The sequence below is a fragment of the Thamnophis elegans genome, chromosome 4, assembly GCF_009769535.1.
Source record: "Thamnophis elegans isolate rThaEle1 chromosome 4, rThaEle1.pri, whole genome shotgun sequence".
NCBI lineage: Eukaryota > Metazoa > Chordata > Lepidosauria > Squamata > Colubridae > Thamnophis > Thamnophis elegans.
In genome coordinates this window covers 142049281-142073618 of record NC_045544.1, presented here as the reverse complement: position 1 = coordinate 142073618, position 24338 = coordinate 142049281, and the positions used below count along the sequence as shown (strand labels likewise).

Genomic DNA, 24338 nt, shown 5'->3' with positions numbered 1-24338 from the left:
GCAGTGGAGGGCTGGTCTCGTGCCCAGGAAGCGGGGAGGGGGGGGGCTTCCTCTGCTCAGCCATGCCCAGCACACAGACTGGCACAGACCCTCTCCAAGGAGAGATCTGGAACCCCTACTTGGGAACAGAAACTGCAGCTGGAATCTGAAGTGGGGAGGGGAGGAGGGTCCCCAGCAAAGCAGGCCACTCAGCCTCCCCCCCCTCAAGAGAGGAAGGGTGGGGGGGAGGGGAAGCACCATCTGGACATCAGGGGAGGGAGGGAGGGAGACAGAGAGAGAGAGAGAGAGGGGAGAGAGAGAGAGAGGGAAAATATGGGAGGGGGAGAAGCAGCTGAGTTTGTAACCCCCCAACTTTGAAAGAAGGAAGCTGGACGGTGTCCTAAGGGGGAGACCCCTCGCCCACCCACCACTTAAAAGCCAGCCTGGCCCTGGAGGGGGCTTCTTATACGGAGGACAGCTGTCTGGAGTGGCGGGGCGGGGGACACACGGCTGTGCTGCTTTTCCCAAATAGCAAACTGCTGTGCTCACTCCCCCCCCTCAACCCACTGGTCACAGAAATCTCTCTGCTGCCCCCCCACCCCCAGCTGCCTTCCATTTTTGCCAGGCAAGGCTCTGGGCCGTAGCCCCCTCCCCATTCTCTCTCTTAGATGATCCTGGCTCAGCCAGCCAGAAAGCAAAAAACGATGCCGGCTTTGGGATTCGCAGTGAGGCTGCAGGGAAGGCTATGTTGGTCTGATAAGGGGGGTGGGAGAAAGGGGTCTTTTGGCCATGACTAAACTGGTGCCCTACATCAGGGGGTCTCCAAACCTGGCTGTTGATTTTTTTTTGTGGACTTCAACTCCCAGAATCCTTCAGCCACTTTTAAGACTTGCAAACTTCAACTCCCAGAATCCCCCAGCCACCTGTGCTTGACGTGGCCCCGATTGGAGACCCCCCTGCCCCAAATAAAGCTTCTAAGGCAGTGTTTCTCAACCTTGGCAACTTGAAGATGCCCGGACTTCAACTCCCAGAATTCCCCAGCAGTGGTTAGGACAGTGTTTCTCAACCTTGTCAACTTGAAGATGTCCAGACTTCAACTCCCAGAGTTCCCCAGCCAGCATTCGCTGGCTGGGGAATTCTGGGAGTTGAAGTCCGGACATCTTCAAGTGGACAAGGTTGAGAAACACTGTTCTAAGGGAACTGCCAAAGGGAGCCAAACAGGGATAGTTTCTGATTTTCTCCACTGTGATGCTCCCAAGGCTACGAAGAGAAGAGAGGGTCTTATGGACCCCAACAGGGGGATGGGACGCGTGGCTTCCCCTGCCCCTTGAGTGCCCCTGGGGGTTCTTTGGCCAAGGAGGGAGCCAGGACTGCGTGGCCCCAGAAGAGAGGCCAGAGAGAGCAGGGTCCCTGGGAGTGGGTCAGAGGGAGGACAGGCACACCTCTGTGTGTGTGTGTCTGCGTGTGTGTGCCTGCAACAAAGCCGAGGGCATCACCATTGATGGGACGGAAGCAGAGACAAACTGCCTTGCAAATATAATAATTTATTCACGGGTGAGAACAAACTCTTCACTTCCGTGGCCTCTTCAGACCAACAGATCCAGAAGGCGCTGGACCTCAGCGAGGCTGGACACTTGAGCCGGCAACGTGGAGAGGGCCTGGAGGGGAAACAGGGGAGCAGCACTCAGGCCACGGGGCTCCGGCCGACCACGGCCACGTGGAGAACAGCAGTGGGAGAGGGAGGGAGGGAGCCTTGGGCCCAGGGCTGGGAGCAGGACTGTTTCTGGAGAGGCTGTTCCAGTCAGGCACTTATTTATTTATTTATTAGACTTATCTACCGCTTCATAGGGCTTTCAGCCCTCTCTAAGCGGTTTACAGAGTCAGCATATCGCCCCCACAGTCTGGGTCCTCATTTCACCCACCTCGGAAGGATGGAAGGCTGAGTCGACCTTGAGCCGGTGAGATTTGAACCGCTGAACTGCAGATCACAGTCAGCTGAAGTGGCCTGCAGTACTGCACCCTAACCACTGCGCCACCTGGGCTCATTTGGGGCACAGATGCCGCGAATGCGGCTGGATGCCCTGGCAGCCATTCCCTTAGCCGGCAGGTCGAAGGGAGCATGTGACTCTCGGAAGGTGTGAGTTGGAAGGGGCTGTAGAGGTCATCTATCCATCCCTTTCCTATCCCCAAAAGGAGGCCATCCAGATCCCATTTCAACCTTGCCCCCCTCCCCCAAAAGAAGAGTCGCTATGATTCTGGGCACAACCCTCTATTTGAAGGGTCTCCAACCTTGGCCCCTTTAAGACTGGTGGACTTCAATTCCCAGAATTCCCCAGGCAGCTATGAAGAAGGGGGGGGGGGAGAGAGGACTGTTGGATCCTTGGTGCTCTCTGGCCGTGTTTTCTTTCAGGCGTTTCATGGCCCAACTGGGCAACATCATCAGTGCTAGAAGGGAGTGGGGCTGGCGGAAGGGTGGGTCTTAAAGCACCCTGCCTGGGGAATTCTGGGAGTTGAAGTCCATCAGGGATTCTGGACGGGTGTGAGGTCTTCTCAAAACAAGAGGACTAGCCCCTTGGGCACTCCAATGGATTGGGGCCCATTCTAGAGACCTCAACATTTGCCCCCAAACTTATTGGGACTTCTGGTCCTCCTCAGAGGGAAGCCAGGGGGGATGCTGCTGCCCTGGGGGACTTCCGCCTGCCTCCCGGGCGCCAGGCGGGGCCCAGGCCACTCACCTGCTTCAGGTTCGCCTCCACCTTTTCCTGGCGCCTCAGCAGCTGCTGGGCCTGGCACAGCCGCTCCTCCAGGCACCTCACCTGCGGGCACAAGCCACAGAGGGGGCCGTCAGGACGGGCGCTGAAGGTCGGAGACCCTGGCCCACCCGCCGGACACTCACCTGCATGAGGTGGCTGGTCACGGCCTGGGTGCGCTCCGTGTCCTTCTGCAGCAGCTGCTCCTTCAGCTTCCCGACCTGTGGGGGGATGAGAGACGGACGTGAGCCCCAAGAGGGGGCACCTGGGCACGCGCAGAGACTCCGGAAGGACTCGTGGTTGGCACTGAGAGATTCCACGTGGGCAGAATTTATAGCGTTTGTTTAGTGACACGGCCAGTTTTCACACTTACGACCTTTGCCGCATCCCCGTAGGCCCACGATCAAAATCCGAAGGCTTGAATGTTTGACCCTCACAGAGCGTCCCGGAGTCAGCATTTGCAAACACAACGGAGGCCCAAATGTCTGTTTCAAAGCGAGACGGTTGTTCCGCTTTTACGACCTTTCTTGCCACCGTTGTTAAGTGAATCGCTGTAGTGAACTTAACCACACGGTTGTTAAGTGAATCTGGTCGCAAAAGGGGTCGCATGACCCTCAAGGACACTACAACCGTCATAAATAAGAGTCAGCTCCCAAGGGCCTGAATTTTGATCGCGTGACCCTGGGGAATTCTGCATTGGTCGTAGGTATGAAAAACGGCCATAAGTCCCTTTTGTTCAGGGCTGTTGTGACTGAACGGCTGTAAGTCGAGACGATCTGCAGTCCATGCGTCTCCGATAAGGAGGTTCCAGATCAGAGGTGGGCAGCTAGGGCCCCCTTATGACCTCTGAACTTCAACTCCCGGAAGTCTGGCTGGGGGATTCTGGGAGATGAAGTCCACAGTCGCAAAGGGGCCACCGTGTAGGAAGTGACCAGGCTGCGACCAACGGAGGGGGGGCTCCAATGTCATAATTCTCGAGTCCCTTCGCCCCAGCAAGAGATCAAGTCTAGCCCTACTTGAATGCCTTCCTTATCCCCCGCTTGTTTGCCTTGGCTGTTAGTTGGCCAGATTCTTGTAGAGAGCTGAAGCTGGCAATCGACAGCCATTTGAACTGCCTGGATCTCTTGCTTCCCGTGGCACCCACCCGTGTTTCAGGTGGGAGGGCACCCCAAGAATTTAAGAATGGGCCCCAGCAAGGGTCCCGAGAGCCAGAACCGGTGCAGCCCCCCCCCCCCCCCCGTTCTTGGCACCTCCTGCCTCAGCCAGATCTTCTCCTGGACGTCCGGCCGATGGGCCCCGCTCATCTCGTCCCACAGAGTGGTGGCTTCTGTCTTTGACTTCTGGAGCTCCAGCTTCAGCTGGGCCACCTCCTCCTGCAGGGTCTGGGGGAGGAAGGCCGGTCAGTCGCTGGCAGGGCAGGGAAGCCACCCCCACGGCTGCCCCGCAACCCGTCACATACCGCCACTTCCCTCTTCTGGTCACTCTGCCGGCATTGCTTCTCTTCTTGTTGGCGCAAAAGCTCCTGCAGCTCCTTCTCGCTCTGGGGGGGGGGGGGGAGAAAGAGGGGGTTCTCTGGAGCAGGCGGAGGAGGAAGCCTGGCTGGGCGGGGGGGACAGGGCAAGCAGGCCACAACTCTCCTTTCAAAGCAGCCGTCCCTGCTGGAGACGGAGGGTGCCAGGCTGCAGAAGGGCAGGGGGGTGGCCTGGCTAAATGACCTCTGGAGGCCTCCCTGAGAATCCCAGCTGGGAAGAGCTCTGCCTGAACCCCCAAGATGCCCCCGGTTGGGCTCTTTCTTTCCATTATTTTATTTACAGCATCAAAACTTCAAAAAAAAGGGGTGGGTGGGTGGGAAAGGTAAGATGGGAAGGGAGGAGAAGGGAGAGGGAAAGAAGAAAGGGAAAAGGAGAGGAAGAAATGGAGGGGAAGTAAGAGTAGGGGAGGAAAGGAAAGAAGAGCGGAGGAGCGGGGGAGGGGGAGAGGGAGGGGAAGGAGAGGAGGAAAGAAGAAAGGAGAGAAGGAGGGAAGGGAGGAGTAGGGTGTGTCTGGGATGATAGAAAAGCAATCTCAATTATAGTGTTAATTGTAGGGGGAGAAAAATTGTTATAAATGTTAAAAGGTAACACACATTATTAATAACAGTTATGAGATTGTACATTTGTGAATGGATGCATGAGAAATAAAAAGAAAAAAACTTTTTTTTAAAAAAAGGAAAAAATATAAGAACAAATCAAAACTAAACTGAACATAAAGACACATACACACAAACGGTGTGTCCTTCCCCAGCTGAATACATTTCAAGAAAAATAATCCCACCCACCCCCCCACTTTGCAAAACAGGCCCACAATTCATGAATTTCTACAACCCTGTTTATCCCAGTAGTTTGACCTGACACCCATCCATCTACTATATGAAAAAGATATATATAGAAAGCCAGTAAGGGTATGGCTAGCTGATGAGAGCTAAATAGCTTGAAATTACCATAACTGCCAATTACCTCCACTAGACCGATCAGATCCCATAGACTAGGCCTCCTCCGAATTCCATCCGCCGGCCAGTGTCGACTGGCGACTACCCGGAGGAGAGCCTTCTCTGTGGCTGCTCCGACCCTCTGGAACGAACTCCCCGTGGAGATTCGAACCCTCACCACCCTCCAGACCTTCCGCAAAGCCCTTAAAACCTGGCTGTTCCGACAGGCCTGGGGCTAAAGACTTCAACCCCACTTGAATGGTATGACTGTTGTGCTTTTTTAATTATGCTTTTTATGTTTTTTGTAACTTTGTTTGTTTTTCCCCTCCTTTCTTGAGTTGTGAGCCGCCCTGAGTCCCTTTCAGGGAAAAGGGCGGCATACAAATAAAGCAAAATGAAAATGAAATGAAATGAAATAGATCTATACTAGTCTCCCGTTATTTATTTATCAGCACAAAATGCAATATATATATATTGATTTATGTTATTTGTATGCCGCCCGGAGAAGGGCGGCATACAAATAAAATAAATCTAAATCTAAATCTATATATATATATATGTCTCCACTTACGACAATTGAGCCCAAAAGTTTTGTTGCTAAGTGAGAATATTTGTTGAGGGAGTTTAGCTCCATTTTACAACCTTTCTTGCCGCAGTTGCTAAGTGAGTCACTGCAGTTGTTAATTTAGTAACATAAAAATGGTTGTCACTCTCCCCCCCCCCCCCCCTGTTGACTTTGCTGGTCAGAAGGTCGGAAAAGGGGATCACGTGACCGGGGGACACTGTGAACGTCGTAAATGTGAGTCAGTCTGAATTCTGATCACGTGACTGCGGGGATGCTATCACGGATGTAAGTGTGAGAAATGGACATCAGTCCCTTTTTTCAGTCACTAAATGAAACATCGTAACATGGGGACCACCTACATAGCTGACCGATGAAGCTAACCTGAGATGAAGCTGGGAGGCCCTCTCTTCTTAGGAGAAACGTCTCTGCTCTGGCTTGGGAGGTTAGCAATAGCCATAGCAGTTAGACTTATATACCGCTTCATAGGGCTTTCAGCCCTCTCTAAGTGGTTTACAGAGTCAGCATGTTGCCCCCAACAACAATCTGGGTCCTCATTTCACCCACCTCGGAAGGATGGAAGGCTGAGTCAACCCTGAGCCGGTGAGATTTGAACAGCCGAACTGCAGAACTGCAGTCAGCTGAAGTAGCCTGCCGTGCTGCACTCTAACCACTGCGCCACCTCGGTTCTGTCTGGCCTTATAGCTTCGCATGAACAAAGACTTTTCTAGCTGGGCTGACAAATCACGGCTTTAGTGTGCTGCAGAAACTCGGGTGCTGCCTAATGAACCATGAGGACTAGAACCTTACATTTAGAAGAACCCTTCAAGTAAGAGAACTCCCTGGAGGATTGGGAAGCGGTGTCCAAGTATAGCAACTTTTAAGGCTTGGGGACTTCAACTCCCAGAATATCCTAGGCTGCTGTGCGGGGAATTCTGGGAGTTGAAGTCCCCAAGCCTTAAAAGTGGCCAAGGTCGGACAGCAGGAGGCAAGCCCCCCCTCCCCCCCAGCACACCTGGATCTTCAGCTGGAGAACCTTGCTGAGCTTGGTCTGGGCTGAGTGGCAGGCGTCCATCTCGGCCTGGTGCTGCGTCTGGGATGCTTCCAGCTGTTGCTTCAGCTGTAGACTGCCAGGAGAAAGGGAGCTCAGAGGAGAGTTGCTTCTGCCCCAAAGAAGGGCTAGGAAGACCACCCACTTCCCCAGCCCCTCCCTCCAGAGCCAGCACCCCTGCCATCGCTCACATCTGTGCCCGCAGCTCTTCGACGTCTTCCTGGCAACGCCTGGCCAGGGGGTGCAGCTGCTCCATAGCCCGGTGCAGGTCCTGGGTGCAGCTGGCCAGAGAGGCTTGAATCTCTGCAGAGGGAGTCCGGTCAGGGCGGGTTAGGAAGGGCAAGGAGTCAGGATAAGAGAATCCCGGAGTTGGAAAGGACCTTTGGAGGTCTTCTAGTCCAGCCCCTGCTCAAGCAGGAGACCCTACTCCACTGGGGAAACCCTGGGGAAAGTGACTAGGATAATAAAAGTAAATACTCTGAAGAAAAGATACAACAATTACAAAAACGGGAAAAGGAAGAAGTAGTAGTTAGGGTAAAGGGGAAGAGCCGAGGTGGCGCAGTGGTTAGGGTGCAGTACTGCAGGCCACTTCAGCTGACTGTTATCTGCAGTTCAGCGGTTCTAATCTCACCGGCTCAAGGTTGACTCAGCCTTCCATCCTTCCGAGGTGGGTGAAATGAGGACCCAGACTGTGGGGGCAATATATGCTGACTCTGTAAACCGCTTAGAGAGGGCTGAAAGCCCTATGAAGCGGTAGATAAGTCTGCTATTGCTATTGCTATCTATCTATCTATCTATCTATCTATCTATCTATCTATCTATCTATCTATCTATCTATCTATCTATCTATCTATCATCTATATCTATCTATCTATCTATCTATCTATCTATCTCTCTATCTCTATCTATCTCTCTATCTCTATCTATCTCTATCTATCTGGTAACACCACAAAACCGCGGACGACAAAATCGCGGTCGACGAAAGCGCGTATGTGACGTCATCACAGCGCGACGAAAAAGATCGAAAAATGTAAAAATAAAGCGAAAACCTTCCCCTAACCCCCCCAAACCTAACCCTAAACCTAACCCTTAACCTAACCCTAAACCTAACCCTAAACCTAACCCTTAACCTAACGAAAAACCTAACGCTAACCCTTAACCTAACGCTAAACGTAACGCTAACGCTCTAAACCTAACCCTAACCCTTAACCTAACCCTAACCCTAACCCTTAACCTAACGCTTACCTTTATGTGAATCGGCTTGCTGTAATTTAATTTTTATTTCAATTTTTTGATCTTTTTCGTCGCGTTGTGATGACGTCACATACGCGATTTCGTCGATCGCGCTTTTGTGGAACGCGGTTTTGACGGGTCACGATCTATCTATCTATCTATCTCTATCTATCTAATCTATCTATCTATCTATCCTATCTATATCTATCTCTCCCTCCCTCCCTCTCTCTCCCTCTCTCTCCCTCTATATCTATCTATCTATCTATCTATCTATCTATCTATCTATCTATCTATCTATCTATCTGGGTGAAATGAGGACCCAAACTGTGGGGGCGATATGCTGACTCTGTAAACCGCTTAGAGAGGGCTGAAAGCCCTATGAAGCGGTATATAAGTCTAACTGCTATTGCCATCTATCTATCTATCTATCTATCTATCTATCTATCTATCTATCTATCTATCCTATCTATATCTATCTCTCCCTCCCTCCCTCTCTCTCCCTCTATATCTATCTATCTATCTATCTATCTATCTATCTATCTATCTATCTATCTATCTATCTATCTATCTATCTATCTGGGTGAAATGAGGACCCAAACTGTGGGGGCGATATGCTGACTCTGTAAACCGCTTAGAGAGGGCTGAAAGCCCTATGAAGCGGTATATAAGTCTAACTGCTATTGCCATCTATCTATCTATCTATCTATCTATCTATCTATCTATCTATCTATCTATCTATCTATCCTATCTATATCTATCTCTCCCTCCCTCCCTCTCTCTATATCTATCGCTCCCTCTATATCTATCTATCTATCTATCTATCTATCTATCTATCTATCTATCTATCTATCTATCTATCTATCTATCTATCTATCTATCTATCTGGGTGAAATGAGGACCCAGACTGTGGGGGCAATATGCTGACTCTGTAAACCGCTTAGAGAGGGCTGAAAGCCCTATGAAGCGGTATATAAGTCTAACTGCTATTGCTATTGCTAATTAAAACTGGGACTTTTGGGGAGCTCGAGAGAAAACGGTTAAAAGAGGAAGAAAGGAGAAAAGAGTTTTATAAGGAGACGAAAGAGAATAGTAGTAAGATTGTTATGGTGACGTAACTAATTAAGAGATAAAGAAATGATATTGTTCATGGTAGGAAAAAAGCTGGAAAGAAATGCTCTCTATGCTTCAAATTGAATTAGGGGACGTACGCTCTTTATAGCAAAACATACCAACGGAGAAAATAAGAAAGGAAAATTTGGGGTAACTTTGAAGGGGCATTTGAAGGTATTGTTTATGTATTAAGGAAATATAACTATAAAGATGGAAAATAATGGAGGAGAATAATTTGGCTGAAAGGGAAAACGAAAACTATGATGTCAAAACGACGATGTAAATGAGAGGATGTAAAAGAAAATAATATATCCTATAATATGGATAATTTGTATTAAAAAATAAAAATCCTTGAATGGGGGGGAAAAAGGAGACCCTGGTTGGCTCTTCTTAAAACCCTCCAGTGACGGAGAACCTGCCAACCTCTGGTGGCAAGTCGTTCCGCTGATTAACCGTTCTCACTGGCAGGTAATTCCTCCTCCGTATATCGGGTATGGATCCCGGAATACAAAATCCCAGCGTTGGAAGGGGCCTTGGAGGTCTTCTAGTCCAACCCCCTGCTTGACGACCCTCGACCATTCCGGGCAAACGGCTGCCCAAAAGCCTCCAGGGACGGAGCCCCCCACCACTTCCAGAGGCCAGCTGTTCCGCTGGTTAATCCTTCCTACCTGAGAACTGGGGAGGGGGTGCCGGGGCTGCGCGCACAAATGCGGTGGTCTCGCTCCAGAGGCCGGGGGTCTTTTGGGCTGAAAGAGACGAAAGAAATAGTATAGGACAGTGTTTCTCAACCTTGGCAACTTGAAGATGTCCGGACTTCAACTCCCAGAATTCCCCAGCAGTGGTTAGGACAGTGTTTCTCAACCTTGGCCACTTGAAGATATCCGGACTTCAACTCCCAGAATTCCCCAGCCAGCGAATGCTGGCTGGGGGATTCTGGGAGTTGAAGTCCGGACATCTTCAAGTGGCCAAGGTTGAGAAACACTGTTATAGGATTTAAGTACGGGAGTTCTCGACTTACGACCAGTGGCCGTTCGGAGTTATGCCACTGAAGCGAGGGGCCCGTGGCTGTTTTTCAGTGGGGCAGCATCCCCACCCTGGGTTGGGGGGATTTGGGCGTTTGGCCACCGGCATGCACCTATGACGGCTGCCGTTGCAAAACGGGGCAAAACTGTTGAACATGTGTCTCGCTTAACAGAAAAATGATGGGCTATAATTGTGGTCGTGAGCCCAGGGCTGCCTCGAAAACAGGAAACCCCGTTAAAAACCAAGGCTAAAAAGAAATAACGGAGGGTCAGGGAAATGGGAAGGAATTCTTAAGAGGAGGGGCTCAAACTCAGCTGGTAGCCCCCCCTTTCCCTCCTTGGGCAAAGTCAGAGGTTTTGCTGGGGTGGGTGGGGGGGGTTGGGGGGAGCCTTTATTTCTGGAAAAGTTCTTTATTTTTTGTTCTCTCTATACAATTACAGGTCTGCATTCACAGAGTTATTCTTCTTTTTTACATTCGCCATTTTTATGAATTTCTCATTCCATTTACAGGGTTATAATCTGCCATTTGGGTTGCTTTGTTTACCATCCCTTCCGCCTATTTTGACACTCCCTTCTTCTCCCTTTCTCTTCTCCCTCCCTCCCTTTCTCTACTTCCTCCCTCCCTCCTCTCCTTTCCCTTCCTTCTTCCTTTACGTCTCCCTCACTCCTCTCCTCCTCTTCCCCTTCCTCTCTCCTTCTCCCTCCCTCCTTCCCTTACCTCTCCCCCACTCCTCTCTTCCCCTTCCCCTTCTTCTCTCCTTCTCCCTTCCTTCTTCCCTTTCCTCTCCCCTACTCCTCTCTTTCTCTTCCCCTTCCTGCCCTCTCTCCTTCCCCTTTCCATCTTTCCCTCCTCACCTCCATCTTCCTTCCCTCCTTTTCCTCTCCTCCTCTCTTCCTTTCTCTTTTTCATTGTTGTCTTCCAGCTCTTAATTTTTATTTTCTTGGGGTGGGATTTCCACAGACCCAAAAATAATTGAATATCATGAGCCGAGGTGGCGCAGTGGTTAGGGTGCAGGCCACTTCAGCTGACTGTTATCTGCAGTTCAGCGGTTCAAATCTCACCGGCTCAAGGTTGACTCAGCCTTCCATCCTTCCGAGGTGGGTGAAATGAGGACCCGGATTGTTGTTGGGGGCGATACGCTGACTCTGTAAACCGCTTAGAGAGGGCTGAAAGCCCTGTGAAGCGGTATATAAGTCTAACTGCTAGTGCTATTGCTATTTCTTATTCCCTTTTCCTTCTCAAATCTACCCTGATAATGTTTCTTCCAAACCCGCCCCCCCCCCCCGCCTTTGTATCTTACTTTTGAATATATATATATTTATTCCCGGGGTCACGTGATCCCCTTTTGCAACCTTCTGCCCAGCAAAACCAGTGGGGGGAACAAGATTCACTTAATGACCGTGTGACTAACTTAAACGCCTGCAGTGATTCACTTAAGAAATGGGGAAAGAAGCGTGGTTAAAATGGGGCAAAACTCACTTGACGAATGTCTCACTTAACAAGGGAAATTTGGGGTTCAATTATGGTCGTAAGTCGAGGACTGCCTGTACAAGGACAAATACCCGAGGAAGCCACTCTGGGAATCAAGAGGCGGCTCCTTCCGGGATCGCTCACCTCCCTGGGACGCAGCTCGAAGGACGCTGTCCACCAAGGAGACCCTCAGGCGGTGGGGGGTGGGCCGGGCTGGGGTGCAGGTGCTGCTCTGGGGGGCCACTTGGGCTGCCTGGGAAAGAGGGCGGAATTGAGGTGGGGGGGGGGCCTTCATGAGAAAAAAGGGGGCCACCCATACGGCCAGAAAAGCGGGCCTGTCCTACCTCGTCTGGCCGGACCATCTGCAGAATATCGGTCACCTCCAGGAACTGGGCGTGGAGACCCCCCAACTCCAGCACGGCCCCGGAAAGCCTCTCCAGGCCCCTTTTGGTTTCCTGGATCTCGGCCCTGGCGCCGTCCAGCTCAGTGCGCAGCGACTCCTGCTCCTGCCTGAGGGAGAGGTCAGAGGGTCAGGCTCAGCTGCCCACCACGAGGGGGGTCTGCGAGGGGGAGAGCCCAGCGCTTACTGGAGCTTCTGGTGGGCTTCCTTGAGGTCCTCCAGCTGGCTGCCGCGTTCCCGCAGAGTGGTGAGGCTGGCCTTCAGCTCCTCCTCCGTCTCGCTCAGCTGACGGCGGGCGACCTGGTTCTCCTGCTCGAGAAACTGCAGAGAGGGGAGGGGGGGGAGGTAGAAGGGCACCCCCAAATAAGGCACCCCAGATCCCCCCTCCCTCCCTCCCTCCCACCAGGGCCAGCTCCCTCTCTCTCGGCTTCCAACCTACCTCGCGGCAATCCGAGGCCTCCCGGAATTCCCGCTGGACACTGTCCCGTTCCTGCTGTGCCCGCTCCTTCTCCTGGGCCAGCCTGGGGAACAGAAGCCTCCCGGAATGAGGGGAGGGGGAGCCCTGCCAGAGGCGCCCCTTCCCCCTGCAAAGCTGCTCCATTGAACGAATCCACCACACTTTTTTCAGCGAAGTTCTAACTTTGTATGGTCACTAAGTGAACCATTGTAATTCGAGGGCTACTTCCATCCAATGGGTGAACCAACTGAGAGTGAAATGGAAACCGTGTTCAGGGCTTCACCCCCCCCCCCAAACCCCCCCCCCAACCAGGGGTCTTCACAGCTGCTGCCGTCCTGAAAGCCCCCCGTTAAGTATCTCTCCTTTTGGAGACGAGAGTTGAGTAGCAGAAGGAAGCAAGGGATGCGTCCCTGAAGAGTCACACTATCAATCACAGCCGCCAAAGTTAAAACAAGGATAACTTTACTTGCGTTAACAAAAATAAATTAGGATAAACCTTCTCCAAAGCAAGCGAAAAGTAGTCGTGAATTGTATACACAGCCTATGATAACAACACGTTGGTTTACAGATGCTCAACTCACGATTCATCATGTAGACACGTAACTAACATACAGCGTAGCCACCATCCAATATACAATATTCAACTCCAATAATTAGCACGGAGAACATACAGGAACAACCAGGAACAACCAGTAGTAGTTCCTACTCCCTCTTATGGCCGATTAACGCAACAGCATCCAATCACATCTCACTTGAGCATTTAAAGTGACAGATACATCATGGCATATGCCATGATTGAAATAATGTATCTGTCACTTTAAATGCTCAAGTGAGATGTGATTGGATGCTGTTGCTATCTATCTATCTATCTATCTATCTATCTATCTATCTATCTATCTATCTATCTATCTATCTATCTATATCTATCTATCTATCTATCTAATCTATCTATCTCCTTTCGTTTCTTATCTATCAATTTACCTATCAATTTACCTATTTACCTACCTACCTACCTACCTATCTCCTTTCGTTTCTTATCTATCTATCTATTTACCTATCTATTTATCTATCTATCTATTTATCTATCTATTTACCTATCTATTTACCTATCTACCTATCATCCATCCATCCATCTTGCCAACCCGACTAGGATTACATCCCTAACACCCCCAAGCGTTACAACAGTCTCCCCATAGTCTTTGGGGGAATGGGGCTGCCTCGGGCTCCCTCGACTCCTGGGGGGCTCAGGTCCACTCTCAGGGAAGGAACCAAGAGGGGCAGCCCTTATAAAAATGGGTCATTTATGATGGGGGTCCCTTTATCCAAGACTGGGGCTTCCAACTGTGGCCCCTTTAAGACCGGTGGACTTCAGCTCCCAGAATTCCCCAGCCAGCTCAGGGAGCTGAAGTTCATAGGTCTGTTTTTATGTACGCCGCCCGGAGTCCTTCCGGATTGGGCGGCATACAAATCTATTAAAATTGGAAATTAAAGGGGCCGCGCTCGATAATTCCCAGGTGAAATTAAATGAGAGAGACCCCAGACTGATGCCAGTCCATCCAGAGGTGGTGCAACAGCTGGATTCCTGGGGGGGGGACATCTGGAGGGTGGCAGGTTGGGGGAAGCAGCCAAGCAGGGACCCCTCCCCCCTCCTCGCCGAGAACATCAGGACTCACCTGGCAGCTTCGTCCTGCAGCTTCTGGATGGCTGCTGTCTTCTCCTCCAGCCTCTGGGTCAGCGCCAGCTGTTCCTCCTGCAGCTGCTCCAGCTGCTCTTCCGAGGAGGCCACTTTGTCCAGAGCGGCCTGGAGTTCTGTGGACAGGGCAGAGGTCAAGCAACACCCCCCCCCCCACAGAGGAGACCGACTGCGGTCAGCCCCAGGAGCAAAACTTTTTAGCCGCTTCTCTGTGGCTCCAGGCCCAGCGGCATTGCGGGGCCACACGCCACAATCTCCGGCGCCTGCTTTTGAACCGGGCGCGCAGGAGGGCTGGTCGCCCATGGTGGGGGCTCACCTCGATCCAGGCGCATGTTGCTCTCCACCAGCTCATTCACCCGGCCCAGTGCTTCCACCAGTTCCACCGTCGTCTCCTCCAGCTTCTGGCACACCTGCACAAGTCATGGGGGGGGGGGGCATGGGCACTGCAGTCCCTGCCCGACAGAGGCCGCAGGACTCCCCAGCGGGTGAAGCCCAGGGGCCCTCGTCCCTGGGTACGGGTCAGCTCTGCCCTCTCCTCCCCCTTTCCCAAAGGGCGATTTTGCCAAGGCGGCAGGAATGCTGGGGGGGGGAGGGTCCAAGAGACCCCCCACTATGAAGGGGAAAAGGGGGGGGATCCCACCCCCTTCCGTGCACCCCTTCTGTAGAGGGGGCATCTTCCGAGACCCTCTGCCAGGCCTGCAGCCATCTTTTCTTTTGGGTCTTTGGCCTCCCACACTTTCTATTATTCTACTATGCATTTTTCTATGGTGGGAAATGGGATTGTATGGCGTTAGATGATAGGTAGCCATAACAACGTTCTTTCTAGAAAGGCAAGGTCATTATCCTTTGTCTCTGCACCTCTGCACCTGACTGGAACTGGGTGGGTGGAAGCTGCCAACGTGGCGGTGGGAGATGGGACCATGGGATGGGCTTGTGGGTGTGGGGATGGCAAGATCTTAAACTTTCAACCGGGTGGGGAAAACCGGGAAGCCTTCGGATTTGGGTTTCCCTGGATGTGCCAACGTGGCTCTCTTCATAAATGGGGACTCTGAGGAATCCTTTGCCTCAGACTCTGATTTAGTCCTAGTTGTGCAGCATGATTGATGGGGAAGAATTAAGGCATCAGCTCAAAAGGTACAAGTAGCCTTCTACTTACGACCACAATTGAGCCCAACATTTGTTTTGTAAAGCGAGACATTTGTTAAGTGAGTTTTGCCCCATTTTACAACATTTCTTGCACAGTTGTTAAGTGAATCACTGCAGTTGTTAGGAATACGGTTGTTAAGTGAATCTGGGTTACCCATTGATTTTGCTTGTCGGGAGGTCGCAAAAGGGGGGGGGGGTCACGTGACCCTGAGACCGTCCTAAATGTGAGTCGGTTGCCAAGTGGCTGAATTCTGATCACGTGGACCTTGGGGGACGCTGCAACGGTCGTAAGCGTGAAAAATGGCCACAAGTCCCTTTCTCCCCAGTGCCGCTGCAACATCGAACGGCCGAACGGGGAAATGAGATTCGTCTCGCCAACAACCGCAGCAATTCACTTAACGACTGTAACAAGGAAGGTGGTAAAATGGGGACAAACTCACTCAGCAACCTTAGTCTCGGTTAGCCACGGAAATTGTGGGCTACACCCGTGGTGGTTAAGTCGAGGGCCACCTGTGCAGCCGGCCTCTGGCCCAGTGTCCACGGGACAATGTTGTAGCACAACCCATGGGGGTCTCCTAAGGCAGTGTTTCTCAACCTTGGCGACTTTAAGTCCTGTGGACTTCAACTCCCAGAATCCCCCAGCCAGCTATGCTGGCTGGGGAATTCTGGGAGTTGAAGTCCACAGGACTTAAAGTCGCCAAGGTTGAGAAACACTGCCCTAAGGACTGAAGCAGCCCCCCCCTTCTCCCCCGCCCCAGGAAAGAGCCTTGCCTCTCGGTGCTGGGCGCCTTCCGTCCGGGCGGCCTCCACCTCCTCCGCCATCTTCCGGTGGGCCACGAGGCACTTGCTGACGACGCTGCGGTACTCCTGGTACTAGGGGAGGGGAAGGGGAGGGAAGAGACCAAGGACCCCCCTTGTCAGCCAGCACAGGGAGCCTCTGGGAGAGGGACGGAGGGGGGGGGGGGAGTCAGTGGGCAGCACTTACGTCCAGCCGCATCCGAGCCCAGTCGGCTTTCAGGGCTGCCGCGAGTTCGTCTCCTTTGGCCACGTGGCAGCCGTATCCGGCCAACAGATCCACCTGCAAAAGGGGGGGGGGAGCACAGAGGGAGCTGCAGACATTGGAGGGAAGCAACTGCCCCCCCTCCTGCCCGCCCCTCCCTTGCCCCCCCCCCACCTTAAGCTCCTTCGCCTCCTGCAGCAGGGCCCACAAGCGTTGCCGGGACTCCGCGGTCTGCTCCAGCGTCCGGATTTTGGAGGCAGCCTCAGACTGCACCGACTCCCGGACCAGGTTGGCCTGCAAGGGAAAGGGGGGCGGGGGGGCAGTGAGAGGTCACGTTCGCCCCCCCCCCAGGGCGTGACACAGGCGGTCCTTGACCTACGAGAGCTACATTTCTGTGGCTAAGTTAGCCTTGCTCCAGTTTACGACCTTTCTTGCCGCCGTTGCTAAGTGCTGCTAACCCGTTGTTGTTAAGTGAAATCTGGGATTTGCTGGTCAGAAGGTCTAAAAAAAAAAGGGGGGGTGGTCACCTGAACTCTGCAACCGTCCTGAACAGGAGCCAGTTGCCAAAACTTTGATCGGGGGACCCCGAGGATGCCCAGACGGTCGTATGTGTGAAAAGATCCTTATTTCAGGGCCCATGTTAACTTCGGTCCCTGAACGGATGGTTGTAAGTCAAGGACTACCTCTACAGGCACACTCCTGGGGGAGCCGATTGGCAGCCAGGGATGCAAACCACAGGCGGCCCCTGCAATCCTCCCCCATTTGCTGTCATCCCCCCTCCCCATCATGCAAGGGGCCCTTGGGGAGAAGGGGGGGCTGGAGGCGCCTGGCTGGCATCCTGGCCGCTTTCCCCCAGGCTGAGCTTTGAGGAGGGGCGGGGGTGGGTGGTGCAAGAGACCCCTGCCCTTCTCTCCTACCGCATCCTTCGCCTCCAGGGCCGCCTCCAGCTCCCGGGTCATGGCCTCCTGCTTCTGGCCCCACTGCTGCACCTGGGCCTTGCTCTGAGCCAGCAGCCGGCCCATCGCCTTCTGCTGCAGGAGGGGAGAGGAGGGCTTTGAGCCGGGGCAGGGGTGGGGGAAGAGGAAGGGAAGGCAAGGAAGGGAAGAGGAAGGAAGGAAGGAAGGGCGAAAGAGGGAGAGGAGGAAAGGAAGGAGTTGAGAAAGGTGGAAGGAAGGGAGCAATAGGGAGGGAGGAAGAAGGGTGAAAGAGGAAGGAAAGCCAAAAAAGGGAAGAGGAAGGGAGGAAGAAAGAGGGAGAGAAGAAAGGAAGGAAGGGAAAGGAAAATGAGAAAGACAAAAGGAAGGAAGGAAGGAAGGAAGGAAGGAAGGAAGGAAGGAAGGAAGGAATGGAGCAATAGGGAGGAAGGAAGGAAGGTGAAAGAGGAGGGAAAGACAAGGAAGGGAAGAGGAAGGAAGGAAGGAAGGGTGAAAGAGGGAGAGGAGGAAAGGAACAAGTTGAGAAAGGCAGAAGGAAGGAAGGAAGGAAGGAAGGAAGGAAGGGAGGGAGCAATAGGAAGGAAGGAAGGAAGAAGGGTGAAAGAGGAAGGAAAGGGAAAAGGAAGGAAGGGTGAAAGAGGGAGGGAGGAAGAAGGGTGAAAGAAGAGGGAAAGGCAAGGAAGGGAAGAGGAAGGGAGGAAGAAAGAGGGAGAGAAGAAAGGAAGGAAGGGAAAGGAAAATGAGAAAGACAAAAGGAAGGAAGGAAGGAAGGAAGGGAGCAATAGGGAGGGAGGAAGAAGGGTGAAAGAGGAGGGAAAGGCAAGGAAGGGAAGAGGAAGGAAAGAAGGGTGAAAGAAGGAGAGGAGGAAAGGAAGGAGTTGAGAAAGGCGGAAGGAAGGGAGGGAGGGAGCAATAGATAGGAAGGAAGAAGGGTGAAAGAGGAAGGAAAGGCAAGGAAGGGGGAGGAAGTAAGAGGGAGAGGAGGAAAGGCCCCTCCCCTCCCCCATGCTCACCTGCTGGCAGAGGGACCTCCGGCCGTCCTGGAGGTGCTGGAAGGAGGCGTCCACTGTGGCCAGGAGCTGCCTGGAGTCAGATGACCAGGCTCTCTGCAGAGGGAGGGGGGGCACGTTGGGCTGGGCAGGGGGAGGAAGTGGCCCACCGGGTAGTAATCCCCCATTCCCCCCCAGCAGGGCACCCCCTCTGCGGTTGGGTTACTCTGGGAATGGTGGCTGGGGAAGGGAGGCTAAATCCCGGGCAGAAACCCCCCCCCCCCTGTCTGGGGGTGGGTGGTGTCATACGACCTAATGGGGAAACGAGGTTCACTTAACGGCCGGGTTGCTCCCTTAACAGCTGCGAGGGACTCTGTTGTTGAGGACTGCCTGAACCTCCAGGGAGATACGCCGTGACTTCCAACGGTCACTAACTGGCCAGTCTTAAGTCAAGGGCTTCTGTGCGCAGCTGAGATCCAAGAGGGAAAACGAGCCCCCCCTCCCCTCCCCAGCCCCCCTCCCCACGACTGAGCCGGGCCCTGGGTACTCGCCATCTCCTCGTTGGCGCCCTCCAGCCACCGGCCGAGGCCCTGCAGCTTCTCCTGGCAGCCCTTCAGGGACCGGAAGCGCAGCCGCCCCGCCACGTAGAGTCCGCGGTAGAGTCGCTCCTCCGCCTGCCAAAGGAGACCCCACGAGACCCTCAGGCCAGCAGGGGGGGGACCCCGGGTGCCGGAGGGGAGACGGGACTTGGGGACTGCCAGGAGGGAACGGGGACTGTCAGGCCTGTCTCAGTTGGGGCCTCTAGGAAGGAAAGACCCTCGACTCCCTGCGGAGTGGAAGGGACAGGGAGTCCTGGACTTACAGGCGTTTCATTTAGTGACCGTTCAAAGTTACAACGGCACTGAGAAACCGTTTTTCAGAAGGGTTGCAGCCTCTCCCCCCCAGTCACGTGGTCAGAATCCGGCCGTTTGGGAAATAAAGAGTTTCAGTGTCTCAGTCACCATTCAGCTTCAGAGTTATGGCTGCTTTTCACACTTACGACTGTTGCAGAAGTATCCCCGTGGGTCACCGGATCAAAATCAGGACACTTGGAAACTGGCTCGTATTTATGGCGGTCACAGCGTCCCGTGTGTGTGTGGGGGATGTGTGTGTGTGGGTGTGAGTGACGCAATCCCCTATTGCAACCTCCTGACAAGCAAAATCAGTGGGGCCGGGATTCACTTAACAGTTGCAAAATGGTCCAAAACTCACCCCGTGTCTCACTTAGCGACAGAAACTTAGAGCTCAATTGTGGTCCTAAACCGAGGACTACCTGTACTCCCCTATTGGAATATTCTGGATGACTCCAAATTCCCCGTATTGGGGAGCACCAGACACCCCCCCCCCCCAAAAGCACTTCGTGCAGCCAAATCAAGTTGAGGCTTCTCTGGGTTTGAGGGGGGGGGGCTGGGGTGCACAGGGGGCTGCAAGTACCCCCCCCCCTTTTGCAGGTCTTCCCTGCCTGACAGAAGCTCACAACTGAGGCCAAAATTTATGTCGCTAAGCGACACATTTCTTAAGTGAATTTCCCACCCGTTTTACAATCTTTCTTGCCACAGTCGTTAAGCGAGTGACTGCACTTGTCTGGTCAGTCACTAGGTTGCTAAGTGAATCTGCGCCCCCCCCCCAGTTGACTTTGACCCGAAGGAGCCTAATTGGGGGGCGAAGTGACCCTGAGACAGTCGGAGCATCACAAATATAAGTCGGTTTCCAAGTGTCCGAAATTTTGATCGGGTGACCATCGGGGGATGCTGCAACGACAGTCGTAAGTGTGAAAACGTCTGAAGTTGAATGGTCACTAACTGAACTGTTGTAAGTTGAGGACTACCGGCTCCACTTCTGTGCAACCCCCTGCTCTTCATGGGGGCATCTCAGGGGGAGGAAGGGGCTTCTTCAGCCTTCTGAGCTGTTGGGCTGGGGGGGGGGGCAAATCAGGGGCAAGGGGGCCTCGGGCAGAGATGGACTGGGAAGACCCCCCCCCCCAGCCGCTTCCAGGCCAAAGAAACAAGTTGCTAGTCCACAGCAGAGGACAGACCGTGCTGCCCGTCAAGCTCAGATTCCCTGCAGGTCCCCCTTCTGTCTCCCACCCACCCCCAGCCTCACCTCGCTGGACATGGCGCTGGGGGTCTGGGTGGCCGCCTCCCTCTGCTCTGCTGGCCCCACGGGGGCTGCCGACGGCCGGAGCTCGTGGGCGGCCCGGATCTGGTACGAGAGGGCTTCCATGATGATGAGGGTGCTCTCCAGGCGCCCCTCCAGCTCCGCCCGGGAGAGGAGGCTCAGCTGGTCCCGGGAGCAGCTGGGGAGACAGGAACCCCCCCCTTCAGTCCAGGCGGTGGGGTAGGGGTCTCCCCCCCCCAGCCCTTGGGCTCTGGGTGCGAAGGGGTGATGGGCCTGGAAGAGGCGCCTGCTGAGAAACTGGATCTTAGATTTCCAATTTAACCCCAACCCCCCCTGGGATTTTGGGTCCCCCCCACCCATATCCTGCCCAGAGGTAGCCCCCTCCCCTCTTGGCTCTTAGCCAAGGCAAAGGTAGACCAGTTCTGCTGCTGGAGGAACCATTTCCCATAAGCCCTCTCTCTTAGCTCTTCCTCAACCTTGGCGCACTTTAAGATGGGTGGACTTTGACTCCCAGAACCGGGAGACGGGGAGTTCTACTCCCGCCTTAGGCCAGTCCCTCTTCCGTCCACATGAACCTACCTCACAGGGTGGTTGTGGGGGGAAAAGAGGACTGCCAGAGTGACTTATGAAGTAGCAAAAGGTGGGTGAAAAATCTTCATCAATAAAACTGTGCCAGGCACCCTGGAACGACTGGAGCTTCCCCATCACACCCCCAGCCTCACTCTGGGTGCCCGTCGCCTTTCCAGCCCACCACCCACGCCTCGCCCCCTCCTCTGACGGGGAGAGGAAATGGCCTGGCTGCCTCAGTTTCTCCCCTGGCCCCAGCCTTGAAGGGCCCAGGGGAGGGACAGAGCGGGGGGGGGCCCTGTACCAGCAATACTTACTGCCAGAGAAGGGAGTCCGTCTGGGCTGTGTTCTCGTTGGTGGTGGCCTTCTCCGCAGGGGAGGTGTTCACTCCAGCCTCTCGGAGGCTCAGCTGGGACGTCCAGGCCGCCGCAGACGCCACGGAGACGGGGGTGACACTGGTGCCCTGGGCACAGGTGAGGCAGGGAGGGTTGCTGCCCATCCCTTGCCAGGAGGGCTCCTTCCCTGCCGGAGAGACAAGCCCCTCGCCCAGGACGCTCAGGGGAGACCCCCAAAGGCCGTGGCACTCGCAGCACGCTGGGGGGATGCGGGCAGTGCCCAGGTCCTGGCACACAGTAGGCAATTCCTGGCCCTCCGGCGAGGCCGCAGCATCAGCCTCCGGGGCAGCCAAGCAGGGCGAGGCGAGGGGCCCAGCCTGCTCCAAGGGGGGCTTTGGCCCCAGGTCCTGGCAGCTGGTGGAGGTTTCCCAGGCTCCTGGAGACGCCCTCGAAAGAGGCGTGCTGGTCCGGTGCTCCAATGCTGGACCCAGGCCTCCATGAGACCCCGGGGGAAGGGGGCTGGCAGTGTCCCCGGGGGAGCTCCAGCCCTCCTGCTGGGGGGCCCCGGTTGAGAGGGTGCGGCGGAGGTCGGTGAGCAGGGGTGAAGCGGGCAGGAGCTGCTCCAGCCAGGCCAGGGGGGCCGTCCAGGAGATGGTGCCCGGCGTGGGTGACTCGTTGGGCCCATTCTGCGCAGAGGAAGCCGCTGGGTCCTGTGGTCAAACAGGGGGAGGTTAAGTGGGAGGGAGGGGGACACCCACCCCCATCTGCCACTGCGGAGGGGACACAAGGATGATAGAGCCGAGGTGGCGCAGTGGTTAAATGCAGCACTGCAGGCCACTTCAGCTGACTGCAGTTCTGCAGTTCGGCTGTTCAAATCTCACCGGCTCATGGTTGACTCAGCCTTTCATCCTTCCGAGATGGGTAAAATGAGGACCCGGATTGTTGTTGGGGGCAATATGCTGACTCTGTAAACCGCTTAGAGAGGGCTAGGAAGCGGTATATAAGTCTAACTGCTATTGCTATGTGACTTCAAAAAGAAACCCATAACACTACAACAGATTATGTCGGGCATTCAAAAATTATTAGAAACAACAGAGAGAATTGAGAAGAGATTGGAAAATATTGAAAATATAAACTTTGCAAAACCTGATGGAAAAATGGAAGATACTCAGCAAATAGAAGATATTCAGCAAATGGAAAAAGTGGAGGCTGGAGTTCTAAAAACTCAGGGGGAAAATGAACAAAGAGGCATGATAACTGTGGATATTGACAGTGAACTGAGTGTGGTTGGAGATGGAAAGAGTGGAACAAGGAAAGGGAAGATTGATGGAAAGGTGCTTCACTACAGATTTCATGGTATAGAACAGTGTTTCTCAACCTTGGGAACTTGAAGATGTCCGGACTTCAACTCCCAGAATTCCCCAGCCAGCGAATGGGAGTTGAAGTCCGGACATCTTCAAGTTCCCAAGGTTGAGAAACACTGGTATAGAAGAAGGAAAAAGAGAAGGATGGGTGGACTTAAGGAGAGAAATTTTGACCAAAACACTACTGATAACCAAAGATAAACCGATTAAAGAAGCTGATGGAGGATTTCGAGATTTTACAAGATATATAATAAGCAACAAGTTGCGAAGAGATGTCCAAACAAATTTGATTAAGGAAATAACCAGAAGATCAATTCCACAAATGGCAAAAGAAATAAGACTACATTATTACTGGAAAGACACAGGTTGAGATAATGAAAATTAATAACAAAACACTAGTTAAATTTACTTAAAATTAGAGCTTTATGTAAAAAATGTAGTGATAATGATAAAGTTAGGTAAATAATTGATAATGATAACAATGTATACATATGTATTGGTTTGATAAGAGGAAATTTGGTATAAATTTTTAAAGGGTGAAAAAAGGGGAAAAAGTATGTTAAACAGTCAAACTAAATGACTGATAATGATAATGCAATAATTTGTATTGACAGGATAAAAGGAAAATTGGATATAAATTGTAAACAATAATTAAGAGGTTTAAAAACTTTGTTATTAAACATAATTTTTTATTTTGAATGTGTTATAAAGGTATAATGTGATTGGATGAAATTGGAAATAGATAAGGGAATGCCACTATGTGGCTTTGTTTTAAAGTTTGGAACGTATGTTATAAAGGGACGTTAAAACAACTATAGGCATATGAAGGATGAGGTATGATGATAGCAATATATATAAATATATGTGATGTAAAGTAGATAATTTGATATGAATTAGAGGTGATGACGGCGGAAGGGATGCACGAAAACTCTGTGTAACCAATTGACTTTCTACAATTTTGTAATGGAGGATGATTTTATTTGGGAAAAAAAAAATGGGGGGGGGGAGAGCCCAGAGGGGGAGGCTGGCAGCGACCCCTCCCTGCCCCCCAAGGGCAACCAGAGGGCCTCTGCACAGCACAGTCTGCCTTGGAAGGTTCCAAAGCAAGTTAAAGTTTCTAGTCCTCAAGACTTCCAGGGCCGCCACCGCCCTCGCACTCCCAACCGGGAGAGGAAAGGGGGCCTGTTTCACGCTTTCCCAGGGAAGAAAAGCCCCAACGCAGCCTCGTTTCTCGCACACACCTCCCCTTCCCCAATTAAGTGCCTCTCCAGATGTTTGGGACCACATCAGGGGTCCCCAAACTTGGTGCCTTTAAGGCTCGTGGACTCCAACTCCCAGAATTCTCCAGCCAGCAGAGCTAAGACCAGGAAGAATAGCTGGCTGGGGGATTCTGGGAGTTGGAGTCCACGAGCCTTAAAGGGGCCAAGTTTGAAGACCCCCCCCCTGGACGAGATAAACAGCTGGGAGGCGGCAGGGAGGGAGAAAGGCAGCGCCCCCCCCCCTCCACCCCAGTTGCAAAACCCTCTGGGGAGGATGGGTCTTGTAGTCCAGCTCTGGGGAAGCCCCCCCCTCCCAGCGCCCGCACTCACCTGGCCCCTCCCGCTCGGCGACCCCGACTCAGCCATGCCGGGAGACGCTCGCCGCCCTCG

The 24338-nt window shown here is 53.1% G+C and overlaps 1 protein-coding gene across 2 annotated transcripts; it reads right to left on the bottom strand.

Moving 5' to 3' along the window:
* Positions 1-1539: 1539 nt before the first annotated feature.
* On the bottom strand, positions 1540-24338 carry SPAG5 (sperm associated antigen 5). Of its 2 annotated transcripts, none has more exons than XM_032215022.1 (23): positions 24279-24338; positions 21308-22035; positions 20409-20601; positions 18818-18940; positions 18291-18383; positions 17260-17373; positions 16517-16636; positions 16328-16420; positions 16114-16215; positions 14513-14606; positions 14177-14312; positions 12486-12567; positions 12234-12367; positions 11991-12156; positions 11791-11899; positions 9821-9898; positions 7001-7112; positions 6774-6885; positions 4189-4269; positions 3980-4111; positions 2876-2950; positions 2715-2795; positions 1540-1637 (listed from the first exon to the last, which is right to left on the bottom strand). In XM_032215022.1, the coding sequence occupies exons 1-23, from the start codon at positions 24312-24314 to the stop codon at positions 1566-1568; spliced, it is 3066 nt and encodes a 1021-aa protein (XP_032070913.1). In that variant the 5' UTR covers positions 24315-24338; the 3' UTR covers positions 1540-1565. The 2 variants fall into 2 exon arrangements, with proteins under 2 accessions (XP_032070913.1, XP_032070914.1); XM_032215023.1 differs by having other exon boundaries at positions 17260-17370.